The 19268-nt window shown below is 49.1% G+C and overlaps 1 protein-coding gene across 5 annotated transcripts in view; it reads left to right on the forward strand.

Annotated features, from left to right (window-relative positions):
• nsun6 (NOP2/Sun RNA methyltransferase 6) overlaps positions 1–19268 on the forward strand; it is a 76054-nt gene that overhangs the window by 32127 nt on the left and 24659 nt on the right. For all 5 annotated transcript variants that reach the window (XM_085987850.1, XM_085987847.1, XM_085987845.1 and 2 more), the window contains 2 exons: positions 13577–13721; positions 14222–14370. In XM_085987850.1, coding sequence (XP_085843976.1) covers positions 13577–13721; positions 14222–14370 — 294 coding nt within the window. The remainder of the gene's footprint in view (positions 1–13576; positions 13722–14221; positions 14371–19268) is intronic.

The raw sequence follows: 19268 nt of genomic DNA on the forward strand, positions 1-19268 counted from the left end.
GAGCAAACTCTTAGGGCGAAGCTAATGAATATCGGAGAAGTGGCCTCGATTTGGCGGCGGGCGCAAACTTTAGCGGCCGCCCGACTTTAACGCCCCAAAAGTGGCTACAATGAATTTCTAGGCCTATAAGTCATGTTTCACAGATTACTGAAAAACGAGCCAGTAATATTTTAACTCAGCATTTTTCTGTCAGATTGTGAATTTTTAACCACAGTGGTGGCTAAACTGAGAAGAAGGTCATAAGTATTTTTTAGGGCACTAAGGGGGCTAAATTCGGTTGATTTGCACCTCCCGTTAGCACCCAGACAGGGCGCAAATCAACTAATGCCTGTGCGCGGCACCGCTAACTGCTCCCACAAAAGTCAGCAGGAGGTTAGCGGCTGTGCCGCCGATGATGACATCATCACCTGCGCAGCGCCCCACTCGCGCCCCGGCTTTAATATTGGGTGGCGGCCCCCGACCTATCGCCGGACGCTATGTCCGCCGGGGTCAGGGGGGCCTACCTGCGGCCGGGGTGGTGCTAGTTAAAGGAGGGGGGGGGTGGCGGGCGGCCATTTTTGTTGCTGTCCACCTGCCGGCACCCACCTCCGTTGCTGTCCCCAGCCCCCGTGAAGCCCCCACGGGGTACCAGCTGCACTCGGGGCGCTACCTGGGAAAATCGGCCGCGGGGGCGCTAACTTTTTCGAGGCGAAGATAGTACCCAATTTTTACCTCTAACTCTTTTGTTTGCATATACAAAATGAATTTCCTTTTTTTTTTCCTAAGAAAAGATATTCATAATGTGGAGTGTTGACTATCTAAATAAAGTAAATGCATTTTGATGGCACTGGTATTTCTAGACCTTTTAGGAAAGGAAATCTTTATTCAGATCATTCGACTAAGCCTGACATTTAAAAAAACAAAAAATCTCAATATAGCCTCTGTTTAACATCTCTTCCGAAAGGTGACACTTCCATCAATGCAGCACTGCCTCCCTGTACTGAAATGTCAGCCTAGATTATGTGCTTAAGTCTGTAGTAGTATTGAACCCACAACCTTCTGACTCAGGTGAGAGTTCTACCAGCTGAGCTAAGCTGAATTTAGGAAGTAATACTCTTGTCTTTAAATATTGGGAAATATGAGGGACATGCAGAGGGGTTAAGCAATTTGTAGAAGGTACCTTCACAGCTCTGTAAGCGTCAGGAGTTGTTTATCACCTGGGTCACATAGATATATAGTAGTTGATCTCCCACGGCATTGAACGGAGCAAGTTGGAGATTATGGTTAATCTTGTAACTGTCTAATGTCGTTGGCCTAAAAATTTGGTTGCTTTGTGCCTAAGAGGGCGCAAAGCAACTAGCGCCCGGGCGCGGCGCCGCCAATGGTTCCCGCGAAGTTCAGCGGGAGGTTAGCGGTGGCGGTAACCATTAGCGCCCTGCGGTGCTGTGCCACCGGCGATGACGTCATTGTCGTGCGCAGCACCCCAGCCGCGATCTTCAGTAGCGCCCTCTGACTTACCGCCAGACGCTATGTCTGACAGGGTCAGGGGAGCCAACCTGCGGCTGGGGCGGCACTAATTAATGGGAAGGTGCCGGGCAGCCATTTTTGTTGCTGGCCGCCTGCCAGCACCTGCCCCCTCTGCCGTCCCCGGCCTCCTCTGCAGCCCCTCCGCAGAGTGCCAACTGTGCTCCGTGAGCCCGGCACTTCTCTTGAGTGCCGGGCTCTTTTGTCGGCACTCCCGATCCCTGGTGACCCAGCTGGGCCCCGGGCCGTGCTGCGCTAGGCCCCTCCCCTTTAAGAAGGGGTGGAAGGCCTACAGTATCGCGGTGCGATGTACGTAGTGCCCCAAGAGGGAGACGGCGTTTTCAGTAGCACCCCGCTTCCCACTTGGGGCGCTACCGATGAATTTCGGTTGCGGGGGCGCCGGTGAAGTTAACGCCCCAAAGGGGGCACGACTCAATTTTCCCTCCTTTGTTTTGCCCCCTCTCAAACAGATATACCAATTTGGATATTGTTGAGGGAGATGGCTTGAGGGAAGGCAGCAGCAGCCAACTTCCTGGCACCGTGGGTGGTTCTGCTGCACAGGACGGGAGGAAAAAGAGCGGGAGAGCTATAGTGATAGGGGATTCTATTGTAAGGGGAATAGATAGGCGTTGCTGTGGCCACAAACGAGACTCCAGGATGGTATGTTGCCTCCCTGGTGCAAGGGTCAAGGATGTCACGGAGCGGCTGCAGGGCATTCTAGAGGGGGAGGGTGAACAGCCAGTTGTCGTGCTGCATATAGGAACCAACGATATAGGTACAAACCGGGATGAGGTCCTAAAAGCTGAATATAGGGAGTTAGGAGGTAAATTAAAAAATAGTACCTCAAAAGGTAGTAATCTCAGTATTGCTACCAGTGCCACGTGCAAGTCAGAGTAGAAATAGAAGGCTATTTCAGATGAATACGTGGCTAGAGGAATGGTGCAAGGGGGAGGGATTCAAATTCCTGGGACATTGGAACCGGTTCTGGGGGAGGTGGGACCAGTACAAAATGGGCGGTTTGCACCTGGGCAGGACTGGGACCGATGTCCTAGGGGGAGTGTTTGCTAGTGCTGTTGGGGAGGGTTTAAACTAAAATGGCAGGGGGTTGGGAACCTGTGCAGGGAGACAGAGGAAAGGGAAGCAAGGATAGAAGCAAAAGACAGGAGGGAGAAAAGCAAAAATGGCAGTCAGAGAAATCAAAGGTTTAAATCAAACATGGCCACAGTAAATAATAATTCTAAAAGGTCTAAGAGTGTTAAAAAAAACAAGGCTGAAGGCTTTGTGTCTTAATGCGAGGAACATTCGTAATAAGGTGGATGAATTAGCTGCGCAAATAAATGTAAACGGATATGATGTGATTGGGATTACGGAGACATGGCTCCAGGGTAACCAAGGCTGGCAATTCAACATCCAGGGGTATTCAAGATTCAGGAAAGACAGGCAAAAAGGAAAAGGGGGTGGGGTAGCATTGCTGGTTAAAGAGGAGATTAACACAATAGTAAGGAAGGATATTAGCTCAGATGATGTGGACTCTGTATGGGTAGAGCTGAGAAATACCATGGGGCAGAAAACGTTAGTGGGAGTAGTATAAAGACCCCCAAACAGTAATGCTGAGGTTGGGGATGGCATTAAACGGGAAATTAGAGACGCGTGCAATAAGGGCACAGCAGTTATCATGGGTGACTTTAATCTACATATAGATTGGGCTAACCAAATTAGTAACAATACTGTGGAGGAGGAATTCCTGGAGTGTATATGGGATGGTTTCCTGGACCAATATGTCGAGGAACCACTAGAGATCAGGCCATCTTAGACTGGGTATTATGTAATGAGAAAGGATTAATTAGCAATCTTGTTGTGCGAGGCCCCTTGGGTCGGAGCGATCATAATATGATAGAATTCTTCATTAAGATGGAGAATGAAGTAGTTGACTCAGAGACTAGGGTCCTGAATTTAAGTAAAGGAAACTACGATGGTATGAGGCGCGAGTTGGCTAGGATGGATTGGGGAACGTTACTTAAAGGGTTGACGGGGGATAGGCAATGGCAAACATTTAAAGATCGCATGGATGAACGACAGAATTTGTTCATCTCTGTTTGGCCTAAAAATAAAACAAAAAGGGTGACTAACAAGGGAAATTAGGGATAGCATAAGATCCAAGGAGAGGACATATAAATTGGCCAGAAAAAGCAGCAAACCTGAGGATTGGGAGCAGTTTAGGATTCAGCAAAGGAGGACAAAGGGATTAATTAAGAGGGGGAAAATGAGTATGAGAGTAAGCTTGCAGGGAACATAAAAACTGACTGTAAAAGCTTCTATAGATATGTGAAGAGAAAAAGATTGGTGAAGTCATGCGAAGGTCCCTTGCAGTCAGAATCATGGGAATTTATAATGGGGAACAAAGAAACGGAAGACCAATTAAATACATACTTTGATTCTGTCTTCACAAAGGAGGACACAAATAACCTCCCAGAGATGTCGTGCAACATAGGTTCTAATGAGAGGGAGGAACTGAATGAAATCAGTATTTGTAGGGAAATGGTGTTAGGGAAATTGACGGCATTGAAGGCCGATAAATCCCCAGGGCCTACATCCTAGGGTACTTAAGGAAGTGGCCCTAGAAATAGTAGATGCATTGCTGGTCATCTTCCAAAATTCTATAGACTCTGGAACAGTTCCCATGGATTGGAGGGTAGCTAATGCAACCCCACTATTCAAAAAAGGTGGTAGAGAGAAAACGGGGAATTATAGACCAGTAAGCCTGACATCGGTAGTGGGGAAAATGCTAGAGTCCATTATTATAAAAGATGTAATAGCAGAGCACTTGCAAAACAGTGACAGGATCGGACAAAGTCAACATGGATATACAAAACGTAAATCGTGCTTGACTAATCTACTGGAATTTTTTGAGGATGTAACTGGTAAAATAGATAAGGGAGAACCAGTGGATGTGGTGTATTTGGACTTTCAGAAGGCTTTCGATAAGGTCCCGCATAAGAGATTAGCGTGCAACGTTAAAGCACTTGGGATTAGGGGTAAGGTACTGACTTGGATAGAGAAGTGGTTGGCAGACAGGAAGCAAAGAGTTGGAATAAACGGGTCTTTTTCCGAGTGGCAGGCAGTGACTAGTGGGGTACCGCAGGGATCGGTGCTAGGACCCCAACTATTCACAATATATATTAATGATCTAGACGAGGGGATTAGATGTAATATCTCCAAGTTTGCAGACGACACAAAGCTGGGCGGGCGTGTGTGCTGTGAGGAGGATGCCGAGAAACTCCAGTATGATTTGGACAGGTTGGGTGATTGGGCAGATGCATGGCAGATGCAATATAATGTGGATAAATGCGAGGTTATCCACTTTGGTGGCAAAAACAGGAAGGCAGCTTATTATCTGAACGGCAATAGATTGGGAGAAGGGGAAGTGCAACGAGACCTGGGTGTCCTTGTGCACCAGTCGCTGAAGGTAAGCACGCAGGTGCAGCAGGCGGTTAAGAAGGCAAATGGTATGTTGGCCTTCGTAGCGAGAGGGTTTGAGTACAGGAGCAAGGATGTCTTGCTGCAGTTGTACAGGGCCTTCGTGAGACCACACCTTGAGTATTATGTGCAGTTTTGGTCGCCTTATCTGAGGAAGGATGTTCTTGCCATGGAGGGAGTGCAGCAAAGATTCACCAGACTGATACCTGGGATGGCAGGAATGACGTATGAGGAGAGATTGGGTCGATTGGACTTATATTCGTTGGAGTTTAGAAGAATGAGAGGGGATCTCATTGAAACTTATAAAATTCTAACAGGACTAGACAGACTAGATGCAGGAAGGATGTTCCCGATGGCGGGGGAGTCCAGAACCAGGGATCACAGTCTAAGGATAAGGGGTAAACCATTTAGGACAGAGATGAGGAGGAATTTCTTCACCCAGAGAGTGGTGAACCTGTGGAATTCTCTACCACAGAAGGCAGTTGAGGCCAATTCATTAAATATATTCAAGAAGGAGTTAGATATATTTCTTAAGGCTAAAGAGATCAAGGGTTATGGGGAGAAAGCAGGGACAGGGTACTGAATTTGGATGATCAGCCATGATCTCATTAAATGGCGGAGCAGGCTCGACGGGCCAAATGGCCTACTCCTGCTCCTATCTTCTATATTTCTATACTGTTTGTCTCTCCTCTTCTGCTTCTCCCTTTGACTTTTCATTTTGCTTCTCCTGCTTCACTCTTTTTTTCTTGTTTGCTTTTCGGTGGAAGGTGGTGGATGGTATGATACAGTGCAGTGGGGAATGGAATCACCAACGGCTGCAGGCTGCATTTAGTGTGGGATGGCATGGAAAATGTAGCCTTCAGTGGCTCCCTTCCTATCCTTCCAATCACCCATGGTTCCCCTACCCTTTTACCTTCCCACAATCTTCTCCCCTTCCCCCCAATGTCACTTCCATCACTACCCCTACCTCTTCCCCTTTGAACCACCCACTCAGCTCCTGTATCCTCCCCACTCCCTTGCTCTGCTAGCGCTCATTTCACCCTTTACCATCCATTTAGTCTAATTTCCCACCCCCCCCCTTTCCCGCTGCTACTTGCTCCCCCCAAGGGCGGTTGCCGAGAGACCAGAAACCCTCTTACTTTCAGCTTGTTTCCCTTCCCTTCCCCCGTTTGCATCTGTTTCCCTCAAATGTTTCAGAATTCAACTTAAAAAAACATTAAATTAGAATGAGGAAGAACGTGCTCTGTCAGCCTGCCTGTCCACCTTTCTCTTTCACTCAGCTGTTAGTAATTAGGAGTTCTGTCTCGGATGTATAAGACTTCAAAATTCAACTTGTTTTTTTTAATTGAACTAATGTTAACATGAAATCTATTTATCGTCTCACTTTCTCTCTTGCTCTTTATCTATCCTCTTTCTGTCAACCTTTATCTTGTGAATTTTCTGAAGCATATAGAACACTAATTAAAATCGATAACAGGTGAAATCATAACTGGCTTTTAAGAACATACACAACTGTTTTTCTTTTTTAAAAAAAGAACACAAATATAAATTTTACTTCAAAGCTTTTGAAAGTTACCCTCTTTTATCAAAATTATTTGAAGAAATGCTACTAAGTAGAATATGCTGTCTAATAGGATGTATTGCACCTCCATGTGTATAGCATCCATTAATATCAAGTCTTCTAAGTATTTGCTCCGTTCCCTAGCCACGACTCCATCCCTCTATCTGGCCACTGCCTGAGGCTGAACCAAACCGTTCACAACTGTAGCGTCCTATTTAACCCTGAGCTGAGCTTCCGACCCCATATCTGCTCCATCACCAAGACGCCTACTTCCACCTCTATAACATCGTTCATCTGCTGCTGAAATCGTCATCCACGCCTAGAATCGACTGGCCTGCCTCCCACCTTGCACCCTCTGTAAACTTAAGCTCATCCAAAACTCTGCCAGTATCCTACCAAGTCCCGTTCACCCATTACCCCTGTGCTCGCTGACCTACATTGGCTCCCTGTCCAGCAACGTCTTGATTTTATCATTTTCATCCTTACTTTCAAATCCCTCCCTATTTTTGTAACCACCTTCAGGCCTACAACCCTCCGAGATCTCTGCGCTCCTCCAAATCTGGCCTCTTGCGCATCCCAGATTTTCATTGCTCCACCATTGGCGACTATGCCTTCAGCTGCCTAGGCCCTAAGCTCGCGAATTCCCTCCCGAAACCTCTCTACCTCTCCTCCTTTTAAGCCGCTCCTTAAAACCTACTTTTTTGACCAAGCTTTTGGTTGCCTGTCCTAATATCTCCTTATGTGGCTCGGTGTCACAGTTTGTTTGATAACACTCCTATGATAACGCTCCTGATTGCAGGTTGTTGTTGCTGGAGATAGCAGTGTAGGAGAGCCTCCTCTTTTCACTGTATCAGTTATTCTCAAGTTATTTCCTAGCAAGAGGTTATGGGGATGCTCTTGCGGTGGAGTCCTGCTGGATTTTAGAACACCATTTATAAGCAATCTCTTCATCATGTCAGTTTGTTGGCTTGGCATTGTTAATCATTAAACAGTTAGTGTTCAAGATATGGAGGAGTCTGGATGATATACAAGGTGCTAAATGATGATTGGATATGGATGAACAGGTTATAAAGGTTTAACGTTTTAGAATGGATTTCATGAAACTCAACACCATAATGTGCCGAACTATATAAATTAATCTTACCATGCTAACTTCTCTTCCTTAATTCAAATGAGGTTCAAGCTAATGTTGGCATTAAAGGACTAAAATTCTGCAGCAGTTAGCTGTGGAAAAGCTGATGTAGGCCAAGATGGGAACCCAGCACATGGAGGATTTCAGCTTTTCCATCAGGCTTCCAGCAAAATTGAGATAAAATTGCCATTTACAGAAAAAAGGTTTTTTTTCTGACCAGAGAGATGCTTAGAATTTTTGAAAAGGAACATTTTGAAAGATTTATTAAAATCATCAGAGATTATGGACCATTTCCTGAAAGACTTAAGGAACCAGCCCATCGGGCACTGTGCACATTACATCCTCCCCAGTTAAGATGCAGTCCTAGGAACATAGGCCATTTAGCCACTCGAGCCTGTTCCGCCATTCAATGAGATTATGGTTGATCTGTGACCTAACTCCATATATCAGCCTTTGCCCCATATCCCTTAATGCCTTTGGTTAACAAAAATCTATCAATCTCCGATGAGCAACTGATCTAGCATCAATTGCCATTTGCGGAAGAGAGTTCCAAACTTCTACCACTCTTTGCGAGTAGAAGTGTTTCCTAATTTCACTCCTAAAACCCCGTCTCTAATTTTTAGACTATGCCCCCTAGTCCTAGACACCCCAACCAGCAGAAATAGTTTATCTCTATCTACCCTATCAGTACCCTTTAATAGCTTGAAAACTGCGATCAATCACCCTATAACCTTCTAAATTCCAGGGAATACAACCCTAGTTGTGTAATCTTGCCTCGTAATTTAACCCTTGGAGTCCAGGTATGTTAAATCTACGCTACACTCCCTCCAAGGCCAATATATCCTTCCTAAGGTGTGGTGCCCAGAACTGCTCGCAGTGCTCCAGGTGTGGTCTAACCAGGGTTTTGTATAGCTGTAGCATAACTTCTACTCCCTTGTATTCTAGTTCTCTAGATATAAAGGCCAGCATTCCATTAGCCTTTTTGATCATTTTCTGTATCTGTCCATGACATTTTAATGATCTATGTACATGGACCCCCAAGTCTCTTTGGACCGCCACTGTTTCTAGCTTTTCACCATTTTGAAAGTACTGTACTCTGTTCTATCCTTTTTAGGTCCAAAGTGGATGACCTCGCATTTGCTTACATTGAAATCCATTTGCCACAGTTTTGCCCATTCGCTAAATCTATCTATATCTCTTTTTAATTTTATGCTTCTATCTAGACTGCTCACAATACTGCCTATCTTTGCGTCATCGACAAACTTGGATATTTGGCTTTCTATCCCATCATCTAAGTCGTTAATAAATACGGTAAATAGTTGAGGTCCCAACACAAATCCTTGCGGGACACCACTAGTCACATCCTGCCAATTAGAGCACCTGCCTATTATCCCTACTCTCTCTGGGGGTGAAATTGGGTATTGCCCCATTTGGGGCGCTAACATTTGAAATTTTGAAAATTTAGCGCCAGGTGCTAAGGATACTGAATTTCTACTAAATTGGGTCCTAGTGACCCAGGAAGGAAGTGGGGCACTAAATCAAGCGCTACTGACTTCAGTGGGGCGCTACCAGCAGACTGCTAATGAATTTCAGGTGCAATGCATTCAGCAATGATCCTTCGCATTGGTTCCTTCCAGTTCTTAAAGGGGAGGTTGTATCATTGTGCAGATGCTCATTTTCAGCATTGCTGGCTTTGAGGCGATCTTTGAGTAAGTGAATTCCAAGATGGCTATGGCTGTTCCCACTCCCAGGGAGAGAGCTTGTCGGTTCACAGACGTGGCATTAGTGGCTGGAGTGGAGCGAAGCGAAGGAGGGCAATGCTGTTCCCAGCCACTGGAAGGAGGCCATCGCCTCAGGTGTTCAGGGCAATGTGGAGGGAAGTGGCCCAGGAGGCCTCAGCCAGTAATGTGGTGGAAGCAGCTTGACCCAGTGCTGCAAGAAATTCAACAACCTCAGCCGGGTGGTCAAGGTGAGTCCATGCTTCAACAGCTCCTACATATCAGCATCTGAACCTCAGTCTGCGCAAACAACCACACCGCCACCACTCACCCACCAAACATCTTCACCTACTCAAATTCATATCTCCCAAACACGTAGCTGGACTCTGACTGAAACACATTTGTTTCTCTTGCAGGCCAAGATGGCCCACAATAGGAGGAAGCAACAGAGAACAGGTGGGGGTGATGCGCAGTTCTCAGACCTTGAGGAGCGAGTGCTGCGACTCATTGGGCAGCAGGTGGTAGGTGCCATGGCTGTTGGCGACGTCGACCCCGTTGGAGGCAAAAACGGTATCTTCAGCCTCTCTCCTTCTCTCATCCTACTTCCCCTACACACCACAAACCTTTCTCACTTTCCACCTCCTGAGAATGTCTGCATTCCTTGCTCCATTCCTGCCCCCCTGCCCTCACCTTAATGCGAGTGTGGTGCCTTTATGCTTTCAGATAATCAGCAACCAGATGACCAGCCTATCCCTGAGCCCCCCACTGAGAGTGAGGATGGAGAAGAGGAGGAGGAGCAAAGCACCACATCACTGCATCTCTCACCCGCAGGCACCACCTCAGATACTGGCACTATGCAATCTTTAGAGGCAAGTTTAGTAGAGGGGTCTGCAGTGGGTAATGCACCGGGGATGAGCGAACTGCAGCAAGGCCAGGGGGAAAGGATAGCTCGAGACAGCGCTCCCCGGAGGGCGAGTTCGTGTGTGGGTTCTGCTGCACAGGACTCAGATGAGGACCTCGATGGGGAGGCGTTCACTAGAAGGGTGATACCATGCACTCTGAGATGATAGGTGCAATGGCAAGGGTGCCCGAGAGCCTCTCTGCAATGGTAAGGAGCGTGGAGGTGTCCGCCTCCAACATTGCATAGAGCTCTGTGCACACCATGGAGCCCATCATTTCCACTGTAAAGAGGATAGTGGACTCCCAGAGAGACCGTGCAAATCCAGACCTCATGACGCATGTCATGGGCGATGTGGCAGCTTCCATTGCAGCACAGGCGGAAGCGACGCAACGTCTTAGTGCTGTAATGCAGTCAATGGTTGCTGCCATCGAGTCTCAGACTGCTCTCATGCAATCTCAGCTTGATGCCACGAAAGCTCTGACTCCTGTCATCGTTGCTGGGTCCACCACATCCAGCAGATTGGTAGGGTTGCTGAAGTGCTGCCCCGGGGGAGTGGGAGTGGGAGTGGATCAGTAGAGCAGAAACCTGCTGTCCCCTCTCGGGATGACAGCATTCCTGACACTGCCACTCCGCTATTGCACTTGTCGCTGCCTGTCATCCATCCAGCCCAGACTGCCGCCGCTCAGCCTGAGGTGGTACAGTGTACAGCCGGGCCTTCCAGGCCCAGAGCTGGTCGAGGGCGTCCTGCAAGGCCATCTGTAGTCTCTGGCACCGACACTCAGCAGCCTTCCACTAGCCCTGCTGCAGCCAGTGGGGAGACACTACGTAGGAGCACTAGATTAGGAAAGGGTACTGTAAAGAGGGGAGGCAAATGTTTGCACAAGGGTGGTTAGTCAATATTGTTGTTGTGTATATATGTGGTTAATAGTTTTTGATAAATTTATTACTGGAATGTTGCAGATTTGGTGCTGTCACATTTCAGTTCTGGGGCGTGGTGTGGAATCACAAAGTGATGGAATGGTGGCAACGTGCTCAGCAACCGGAACGAGGACTCGAAGTCACTGGAAACAAAGTCTGATGAGGCGGTCACGGACCGACCTTACAGAACGCCAATTGAGTGGCTGCCTCCTCTGTCGCTGCTGTTCGTCCTCCTGTTCCTCCTGCTCCTCTTCTTCATCCTCCTCCTGAGGTGGTGGAGTTATGCCTGGTGGCAATGGCAGTCAATGGGACCCTGCACCATGGGGAAGCCCGCTATCCTGGCAAAGCCACATGCACGGTCGCGCTGCTTCTCTCTGGTCATGGGGAAAGAAATGTAGCCCCTTCTCCTTCTGTAGAGAGCATCGGTGATGCAGCAACGGATGGCATACTGGGAGATGTTGGAGATGTCGCCTGCCGCACCCTGGAATGATCCGCTGGCGTAGAAATTGGGGGTGACGCTGACCTTGACTGCCACTGAGAGAGCCGTGGTGGTCCTGATCTGAGGCTCGAGGTCTGACTGCAGGAGGTGGCAGAGCTCTGTGACCACGTCCTTGCTGAAGCGGAGCCTTCTAACACACTGGTCCTCAGTGAAATTCATGTAGGAGAACTGCTGCCGGATTACGCTGGGTGGGTAAGGCCTCCTGTTGAGAGCCCTGTTGGCCCTCCTATCTCTGGCCACATTTTGCACTCTTTCTCTGTGCCTCAGTTGCCTCCGACGTTGACGCTGGAGGGCGAGGTCCAGTACCAGTACAGCCCCCATGAAAGGATACAAATATTGCACTTTCAAATCTCCCCTCAATGAAACTGAAGAATCTTTATGTGCCAGAACACTCATTAAAATGCAAAACGCTCAAATCGGTCAAAAGGCCTCTTTGCCTATGTGAAACTAACAACGCAGCATTGTTGGCCCACAAAAACGAAACCGGATGTGGACGCCTTTAAATAGCGCTCGTCCAGAGGACATCCGACTGAAAGCCGCCTCCTCTACCTGTCGTTGTTAATGGCAGGCGCACGAGCATGGGGCGAGAGGTAATTTTTCATCCAGGGCGCTGCGCATAGCAATGACGTCACAATCTTCGGGCGCAGGAGATCGGGGCGTAACGTCTTACTGCCGTCGCAAAACTCACGCCGAATTTAGCGGGACGCCCAGTCGCAAACCCATTTGCGCCCTGTTAGCCCCCCTGATGCGCTAACAGGAGGCACAAAGGAGCCCAATTTCTAGTCCTCTGTCTCCTGCCGCTCAGCTGCTTCCATCACCAGGTCAATAAGTTGCCTTAAAATGCATTCTCCCTGTCAGGGAATTGAACCCTGGTCTCTGCATGACAAGCGGGGATACTCACAACTTTACTAATGAGCTCATTTTGAACGAGTGATGGGTTCATTCGGGACAAAACAATCCTGACAGGGTTGCCAATGATTCCTATTACTGCCTTTTCACAGCTGTAACTATAATCACTGATACTCCTGGTAAAAGAAAATCCAGTGGGGACCACTTCTAACAACATTCAGTTGAATAGTGACTATATAAGAGAGGGTTATACCTCTGTGTCTTAACTTCTTCTTCTGAATATTCTGTATGGTGAGAATAAATTACTGGTCAGTTCAGAAGGGTTGTAGGGTATCTGTAAGCCCTATGCTCTCTTATTTGCTGAGTTATTTAGAATATTCTTGTGTATTAAGCCTTGCATCTACTACTTTGATTGGATATGACTTTGGTTCCCTCTAATGGTGTTTTGGTGCATTATATATAGAAGTAAAAATGAGAGAACAATCTTGGAAGAACCATTATGTGTTTATTGTTTACTCCGTATTAAGAAAAATATACCTACACAAGTTAAAATCTTCAGCTACATGGCACTGTTGTCAGGTTGTCTGCCAAAAATACTTGTACACCTCAGAATTGTTTGCTGTAATTTAGAGTGTTATCACTTCTTACAACTTCAAACTTTTCCATAGTTGTTAAGCTTTAACTTTCTGTGTTAGTATGTGGCTCACCAGATGAAATAACCCATCTTTTAATTTACAAGAGTATGTTTTCCAACTGAATGTTTCAAGGCTTGCAATAAAATTCCGTGAACAGTTTGACACCAGTAAAAGCAAAAGAAAATTACTGCAGATGTTGGAAATCTGAAACTCGGTTCTGATGCAGGGTTATACCTGAAACATTAACTGTTTTGCTTTCTCCGCAGATGCTGCTTAACCTGCATTTCTTTTTTTGTTTTTGACAACAGTAAACATAATTACAAAAACAGTATTATTATTACCTCCTATTAAAATTTGGAACATTTACCTTTTTTTTTTAACAGGGGGAAGTGATAGCAATGGATAAGATTGCAAATAAGGTAAAGAAGATCAAGCAGAATGCTGAGAATTTGCAGCTGAAGTGTATAAAAGTGTTTTGTTATGATGGAACTAAAGCCCTTGCAAAGGAAGGAACTTGGGATGGGCAAGGTATGAAAGAAAGCAATCATTGAGTAGAGTTTGAAAGTACTGAAAAGTTGAAATTGAGATTGTGCTTGTATATAAAAAAAACTTCATATTCCAAAGTACCTTTTACATGCTCAGGATGTTACAAAGCCGAATTTTAACATTCAGCGAATGTCTTAAGTACATTTGTCAGTACAGTATTTAGTTTTCCCTTTCTAAAGCTTTAAAACAAATCAGTTAGTACACAATTATGTTGTCCTGCCTAAAATGCATTATAGGAAAAAGAGGAATGGAGCAGATCTGGTGGTGGAAAAGGCAAATCTTAGATCTTTTTTCAATCTTGATTTCTCTACAAGACAGCATCATATGCAAAGGCCATTACTTCAGTCCAGAAGTTACCAACGGAAAATCATTTTTAATTAGCCTAAATTCAACTCGGATGATATATCATTTTTATTAAATTTAAGAATTTAGTAATTATGTTTGATTCAAGCTACACAGCTAACTATTTCTGATTTCTACAGTGGGGCCTCCGTTCCCACCGGAATCTTTTGATCGTGTACTTCTAGATGCACCTTGCAGTGGGTTAGGTCGGAGACCAAATATGGCCTGTGATTGGAGCTTAAAGGAAATTGCTTCTTATCAGCCATTGCAGCGAAAGTTGTTTAGAGCGGTAAGTGCTTTCCCTTGATAGAGTTTGGTAAGCGTTCTCCCTGTTTTATGCAACACTAATGTAATTATTAAAGGAATTCAGTTGAAGACCAATTTTATGTACTTTCTGGCAAAAACATGAAAATCTTTTTATTTGAAATATTGCCCTTTAGTCTTGGACTTTTTTCCTATATTTTTGTTTTGAAAGATCCACTTGTACTACAGGAAACTCTTTTTTTATCTGGCACCGACGGGACCGGCATGGTGGCGGTTGATCAAAAAGTCCGGATTACAGAGAAGTATACTTACTAAGGTACGAGAGCCCCGTACACGGCCACAGATCCAGGCGTCCCTGTTGCATAGCAACAGGTGCAGGAACCCCGGTCACACGGCCACAGATCCAGGCATCTCTGTTGCATGGCAACAGGTGCCGGAACCCCGGTTACACGGCCACAGATCCAGGAACCCCGATTACACGGCCACTAATATGAAGTAAAACTTACCTGAACCTACTCCTGAATTTTGCCGGTTGAGAGATTTCCAGTTATTTAGGTGCCGGTAAAAAGAGAGTTTCCTGTAATTAGTAAACTCAAGTGTTATCAAAAGTTGATGTATATATTTAAAGTACAAGCAATCCAAAGGGACACTGGGGAACTATAATTTCGCTGTAGCTTCTCTTGTAATCAAATTTGTGATCCATAACCCTTGTTCTTCCATCTAACAATTAATGGAGAGAAAACTTCAGGGAAGGTGCTTTGGCCTAGATTTTCAGTATAGACAGTTTTGGGGCGCTAACCTTAGCGCCCGCCCGAAGTTAGCGCCCGCCCCAAAGTAGCGCCCCGTTGCCGGAAATTCAGTGGCTTCGCCCTAAGAGGTTGGTGGAGCGCTAAAAGAGGCGTTCCACTACTATCTTTAGGCGCTAAGCCGGCGGTGCAGAGCGCTGCGCACGGCAGACACTCTGGTGCCAGTGAGCTCTTAAAGGGGAAGGGTGCATGGGCTAGATTTTCAGTATAGGCAGTTTTGGGGCACTAGCTTTAGCGCCCGCCCGAAGTTAGCGCCCGCCCCAAAGTAGCGCCCCGTTGCCGGGAATTCAGTGGCTTCGCCCTAAGAGGTTGGTGGAGCGCTAAAAGAGGCGTTCCACTACTCTCTTTAGGCGCTAAGCCGGCGGTCCAGAGGGATAGCGCCCAGGCGGGGCGCAGCACGGGTGCGGTCATTTTTGCACTGACAGCAGACCCCGTGGTGCCGACCAGCTCTTAAAGGGGGAAGGGACGAATTGGTCTGCTGCCACGCCCTGCACACTGCAGCCTTGCAAAGAGGCCTCAACACTACTGCTCAGCCCCAGGGAGTCATGGCAACGCCAGAGAAGGCCCGTCAGCGTGCCCTGCGCTTCTCAGAGGGTGATCTGGACATAATGGTCACAGCTCTGGAGGTGAGGCGCAAGATCTTGTTTCCAGAGAGTGGGAGGAATCCAACCCACCACGACTACACCAAAGCCTGGAAGCAGATCGCCCAGAGGGTGACGTTCACCGGCGAGGCCCCCAGGACCCACAAACAATGCCGTAAGAAATACAACGATCTGACCAGGATTGTGAGGGTGAGTAGCCTTTCCAGTCTCCTCCTCATTCTTGCATGTACACCTGACATGATGGGCAAAGGGACCTGAAAGTCCTTTTGGCCAGCCCTCAGCCAGCAGCATTGGGACAGTCATGAGCATCAAATGGCCATTCGGCACTCTACACTTTGGCCAAGCTATTCCACCATGGGAGGCAGTGGACAGTACATCAGGGCTTCACTCTGTCCAAGCTATTCCACCATGGGAGGCAGTGGACAGTACATCAGTGCTTCACTCTGTCCAAGCTATTCCACCATGGGAGGCAGTGCACACTACATCAGGGCTTCACTCTGTCCAAGCTATTCCACCATGGGAGGCAGTGCACACTACATCAGGGCTTCACTCTGTCCAAGCTATTCCACCATGGGAGGCAGTGCACACTACATCAGGGCTTCACTCTGTCCAAGCTATTCCACCATGGGAGGCAGTGCACACTACATCAGGGCTTCACTCTGTCCAAGCTATTCCACCATGGGAGGCAGTGCACACTACATCAGGGCTTCACTGCGCACTTACAGCCCGTCCTTTCTCTTGCAGGCTAAAGTAGCGTTTAATCGCCAGGCCCGTGCCAGGGGTGGCCGCGCCAAGCTGCAGAAGCTCACTCGGCTGGAGGAGCGCGTGTGTGTGCTCATGGGAGCCCGTGTGATTGTCCCCACAGCGTGCGGTGTATCCGACCCTCCACTGCCCGGCAATGGTAAGGACCTCGCCTTTTGGCCCTCTCGCGTCGCACTGGCCCATCCGAGCTACCTCCTTTGCCACTGTCCCACCAATGCGCTGAATCCCACCAGTCCTAACTCCCTCGCTGACGCCGTCTCCTCACTCTGAAGCTACTCTTGTGCATTCCTGCTTTCAGCTGGTGACGACCAGGACCCTGAGGCTGCCAGTGACAGCACCTCCAACCAGGAGGAGGAGGAGGAGCAAGCCGGACCTTCGGGGGAACAGTCACGTCCCGCAGGAGAGGAGGAAATGCTTGACACCTCCTCACTGGACGAGTGCCTGGAGGAACTGTCGCAGGGCAATGCAGCTTCTGGGACCAGTGGCGTCCAGCCACCCAGCAGCCGTGCGCGTGGCCCGCGGCCTTCCCCCCAAAGGGGGGAAGGATCAGAGGGGAGTGCTGCTGCTCGGCACACTCGCCGTCACCAACGCGGCAAGGGTCCCCTAGTTCGGCCCCCTCCTCCCCAGCGGGAGAGTCGCGACTCCAGTCCGGACACCTTCACTTCGGAGGAGGTGCGGAAGCTCGATCAGATGGCCGACGACTCGGACCGGCGCCACACGGAGCTCATGAGCGTGGTGGGGCGCATGCCTGAGGCCATCGAGTCGCTGGCGACCAGTGTGCGCGAGTTCGGGGCAGCAACTGCCGCGACTGGCCGCATGCTAACTGATGCCGTCAAGACCCTGGCGGATGTGATGCGCGCGCACACCAGGACCACAGGGCCACTCACTGCTGCCACACGCGCTGTCTCAGGCAGGCATCGCCAGGGCAGGCGCCGCGCTGGACCATCCCAGCAAGCCGGCCGTCGGCTGATTGCTGCGGATCCTGCAGTGCGGGCCCGGCCGAGTGCCACCGCGCCACAGCACCAGCCAGCGCATCCCAGACGCCAGCTGGCCCACATTGCGCCATCCGTCGCCGCCATTCCCCCTCTGGGGCGTCGACGGCAAGCGGCTGCAGCTGATGGTGGCCAGGCTCAGGTGCGCCACTCAGCAGACGGCCCCTCGAGGCCCAAACGCCGTGTAGGCCGCCCCCCAGCGGCATCTGAGCCTCAGGCGCCTTCCCCCAGCCTCGCAGCAGCCACTGGGCAGAGCTTGCGAAGGAGCAGCAGGCAGGGCAGGGGAGGCAAAATGCTGGCCAAGGTCTCGCCCTCGCGGGCCACTCAGTAGAGGGTGTGGCCAGCTTTCCTTTAATATGGCGGTGGCCATCTTTATTTTGCCCATGGTTGTGCTTTTGGAGGGCTTTTTTTTTGCGTTAGGCCGACGTTGAGGCCCGGTTTCAATAAAGGTGGAGTGGCTCCTCCCCAGTTTGTGGGAGTGAGTCGTTTGTTGGGCTTTTTGTGGGGCCCGTTTATTGTTTTTGGGGATTCATGTGGGAAGGGCTTTTCATTTTTGTGTAATAAAAAATTATTCTTTATTCATGCAGTCTCCATGGTTGTTCTTCTTAGTGTTTGTTGGCTTCGCCGGCTGAGGGCTTGCGGAGCGGCTGCATTCATCTTCCCTCATGGCCCCTGGCCATTCCCTGACAGGGGGCTTAGAAGTACCGTGTAATAAGGTGGCGTCGTGCGGCCCTTGGCCCTGGTCGCTCCCTCCTGGGAACGTACTCCTGCTCCTCCTCCTCCTCATGCTCCTCCTGCTCCTCCTCCTGAGGTGCTGGTCCAACGTCAGGTGGCAGTGCCTGAGTCCTGCGGATAGCCAGGTTGTGTAGCATGCAGCAAACCACCACAAATTGGGAGACCCGGTCCGGCGAATACTGGAGAGCTCCTCCGGAGCGATCAAGGCAGCGGAACCGCTGCTTGAGGACCCCAATAGTTAGCTCGATGATGTTGCGGGTGGTTTGATGGCTCTCGTTGTAGGCCTCTTCAGCAGCGGTCCTGGGCGCGCGGAGCGGGGTCATGAGCCAGGTGCACAAAGGATAGCCTTTGTCCCCGAGTAGCCATCCTCTTGGGGGAGGCTGTGCCTGGAACATGTCATGCACAGTACTCTGCCGCAGGATAAAGGCATCGTGGCTGCTGCCTGGGAAGCTGGCATTGACTGCCATGATGCGCTGCTTGTGGTCACAGACCAGCTGCACATTCAGAGAATGGTAGCCCTTCCTGTTGCGATACTGCTCGCCATGCTCCAGAGGGGCCCGCAAAGCCACATGCGTACAGTCAATGGCGCCCTGCACCAAGGGGAATTCCCCGAGTCTGGAAAATCCCAATGCGCGCTGATGCTGGCTCTCCAGGGCCATGGGGAAGGAGATGAATTGGCTTCTCCTTCTGAACAGTGCTTCGGTCACCTGGCGGATGCAGCGATGCGCGCCGTACTGGGAGATGTTTGCTATGTCCCCAGCAGCGTATTGGAAGGAGCCGGTGGCATAGAAGTTCAATGCCACTGTCACCTTCACTTCCACCGACAGAGACGTCCTGCACCTGAGCTTTGGCCGCAGATCTCGGCGAAGCAGGTGGCAGATCTCTGCAATCACCCCCTTTCGGAATCGGAGCCTTTTAACACATCGCGCGGCACTCATGTTTAGGTAGGAGCGCTGCTGGCGGTATAGCCTGACTGGGTAAGGCCTACGTGGCCGACGCCTGTAGCCCCCTCTGCCTCTAGCCAGG

Source organism: Somniosus microcephalus, chromosome 5 (genome assembly GCF_052327205.1).
Source record: "Somniosus microcephalus isolate GS21.2 chromosome 5, FLI_Smic_1.0, whole genome shotgun sequence".
Classification (NCBI taxonomy): Eukaryota; Metazoa; Chordata; class Chondrichthyes; order Squaliformes; family Somniosidae; genus Somniosus; species Somniosus microcephalus.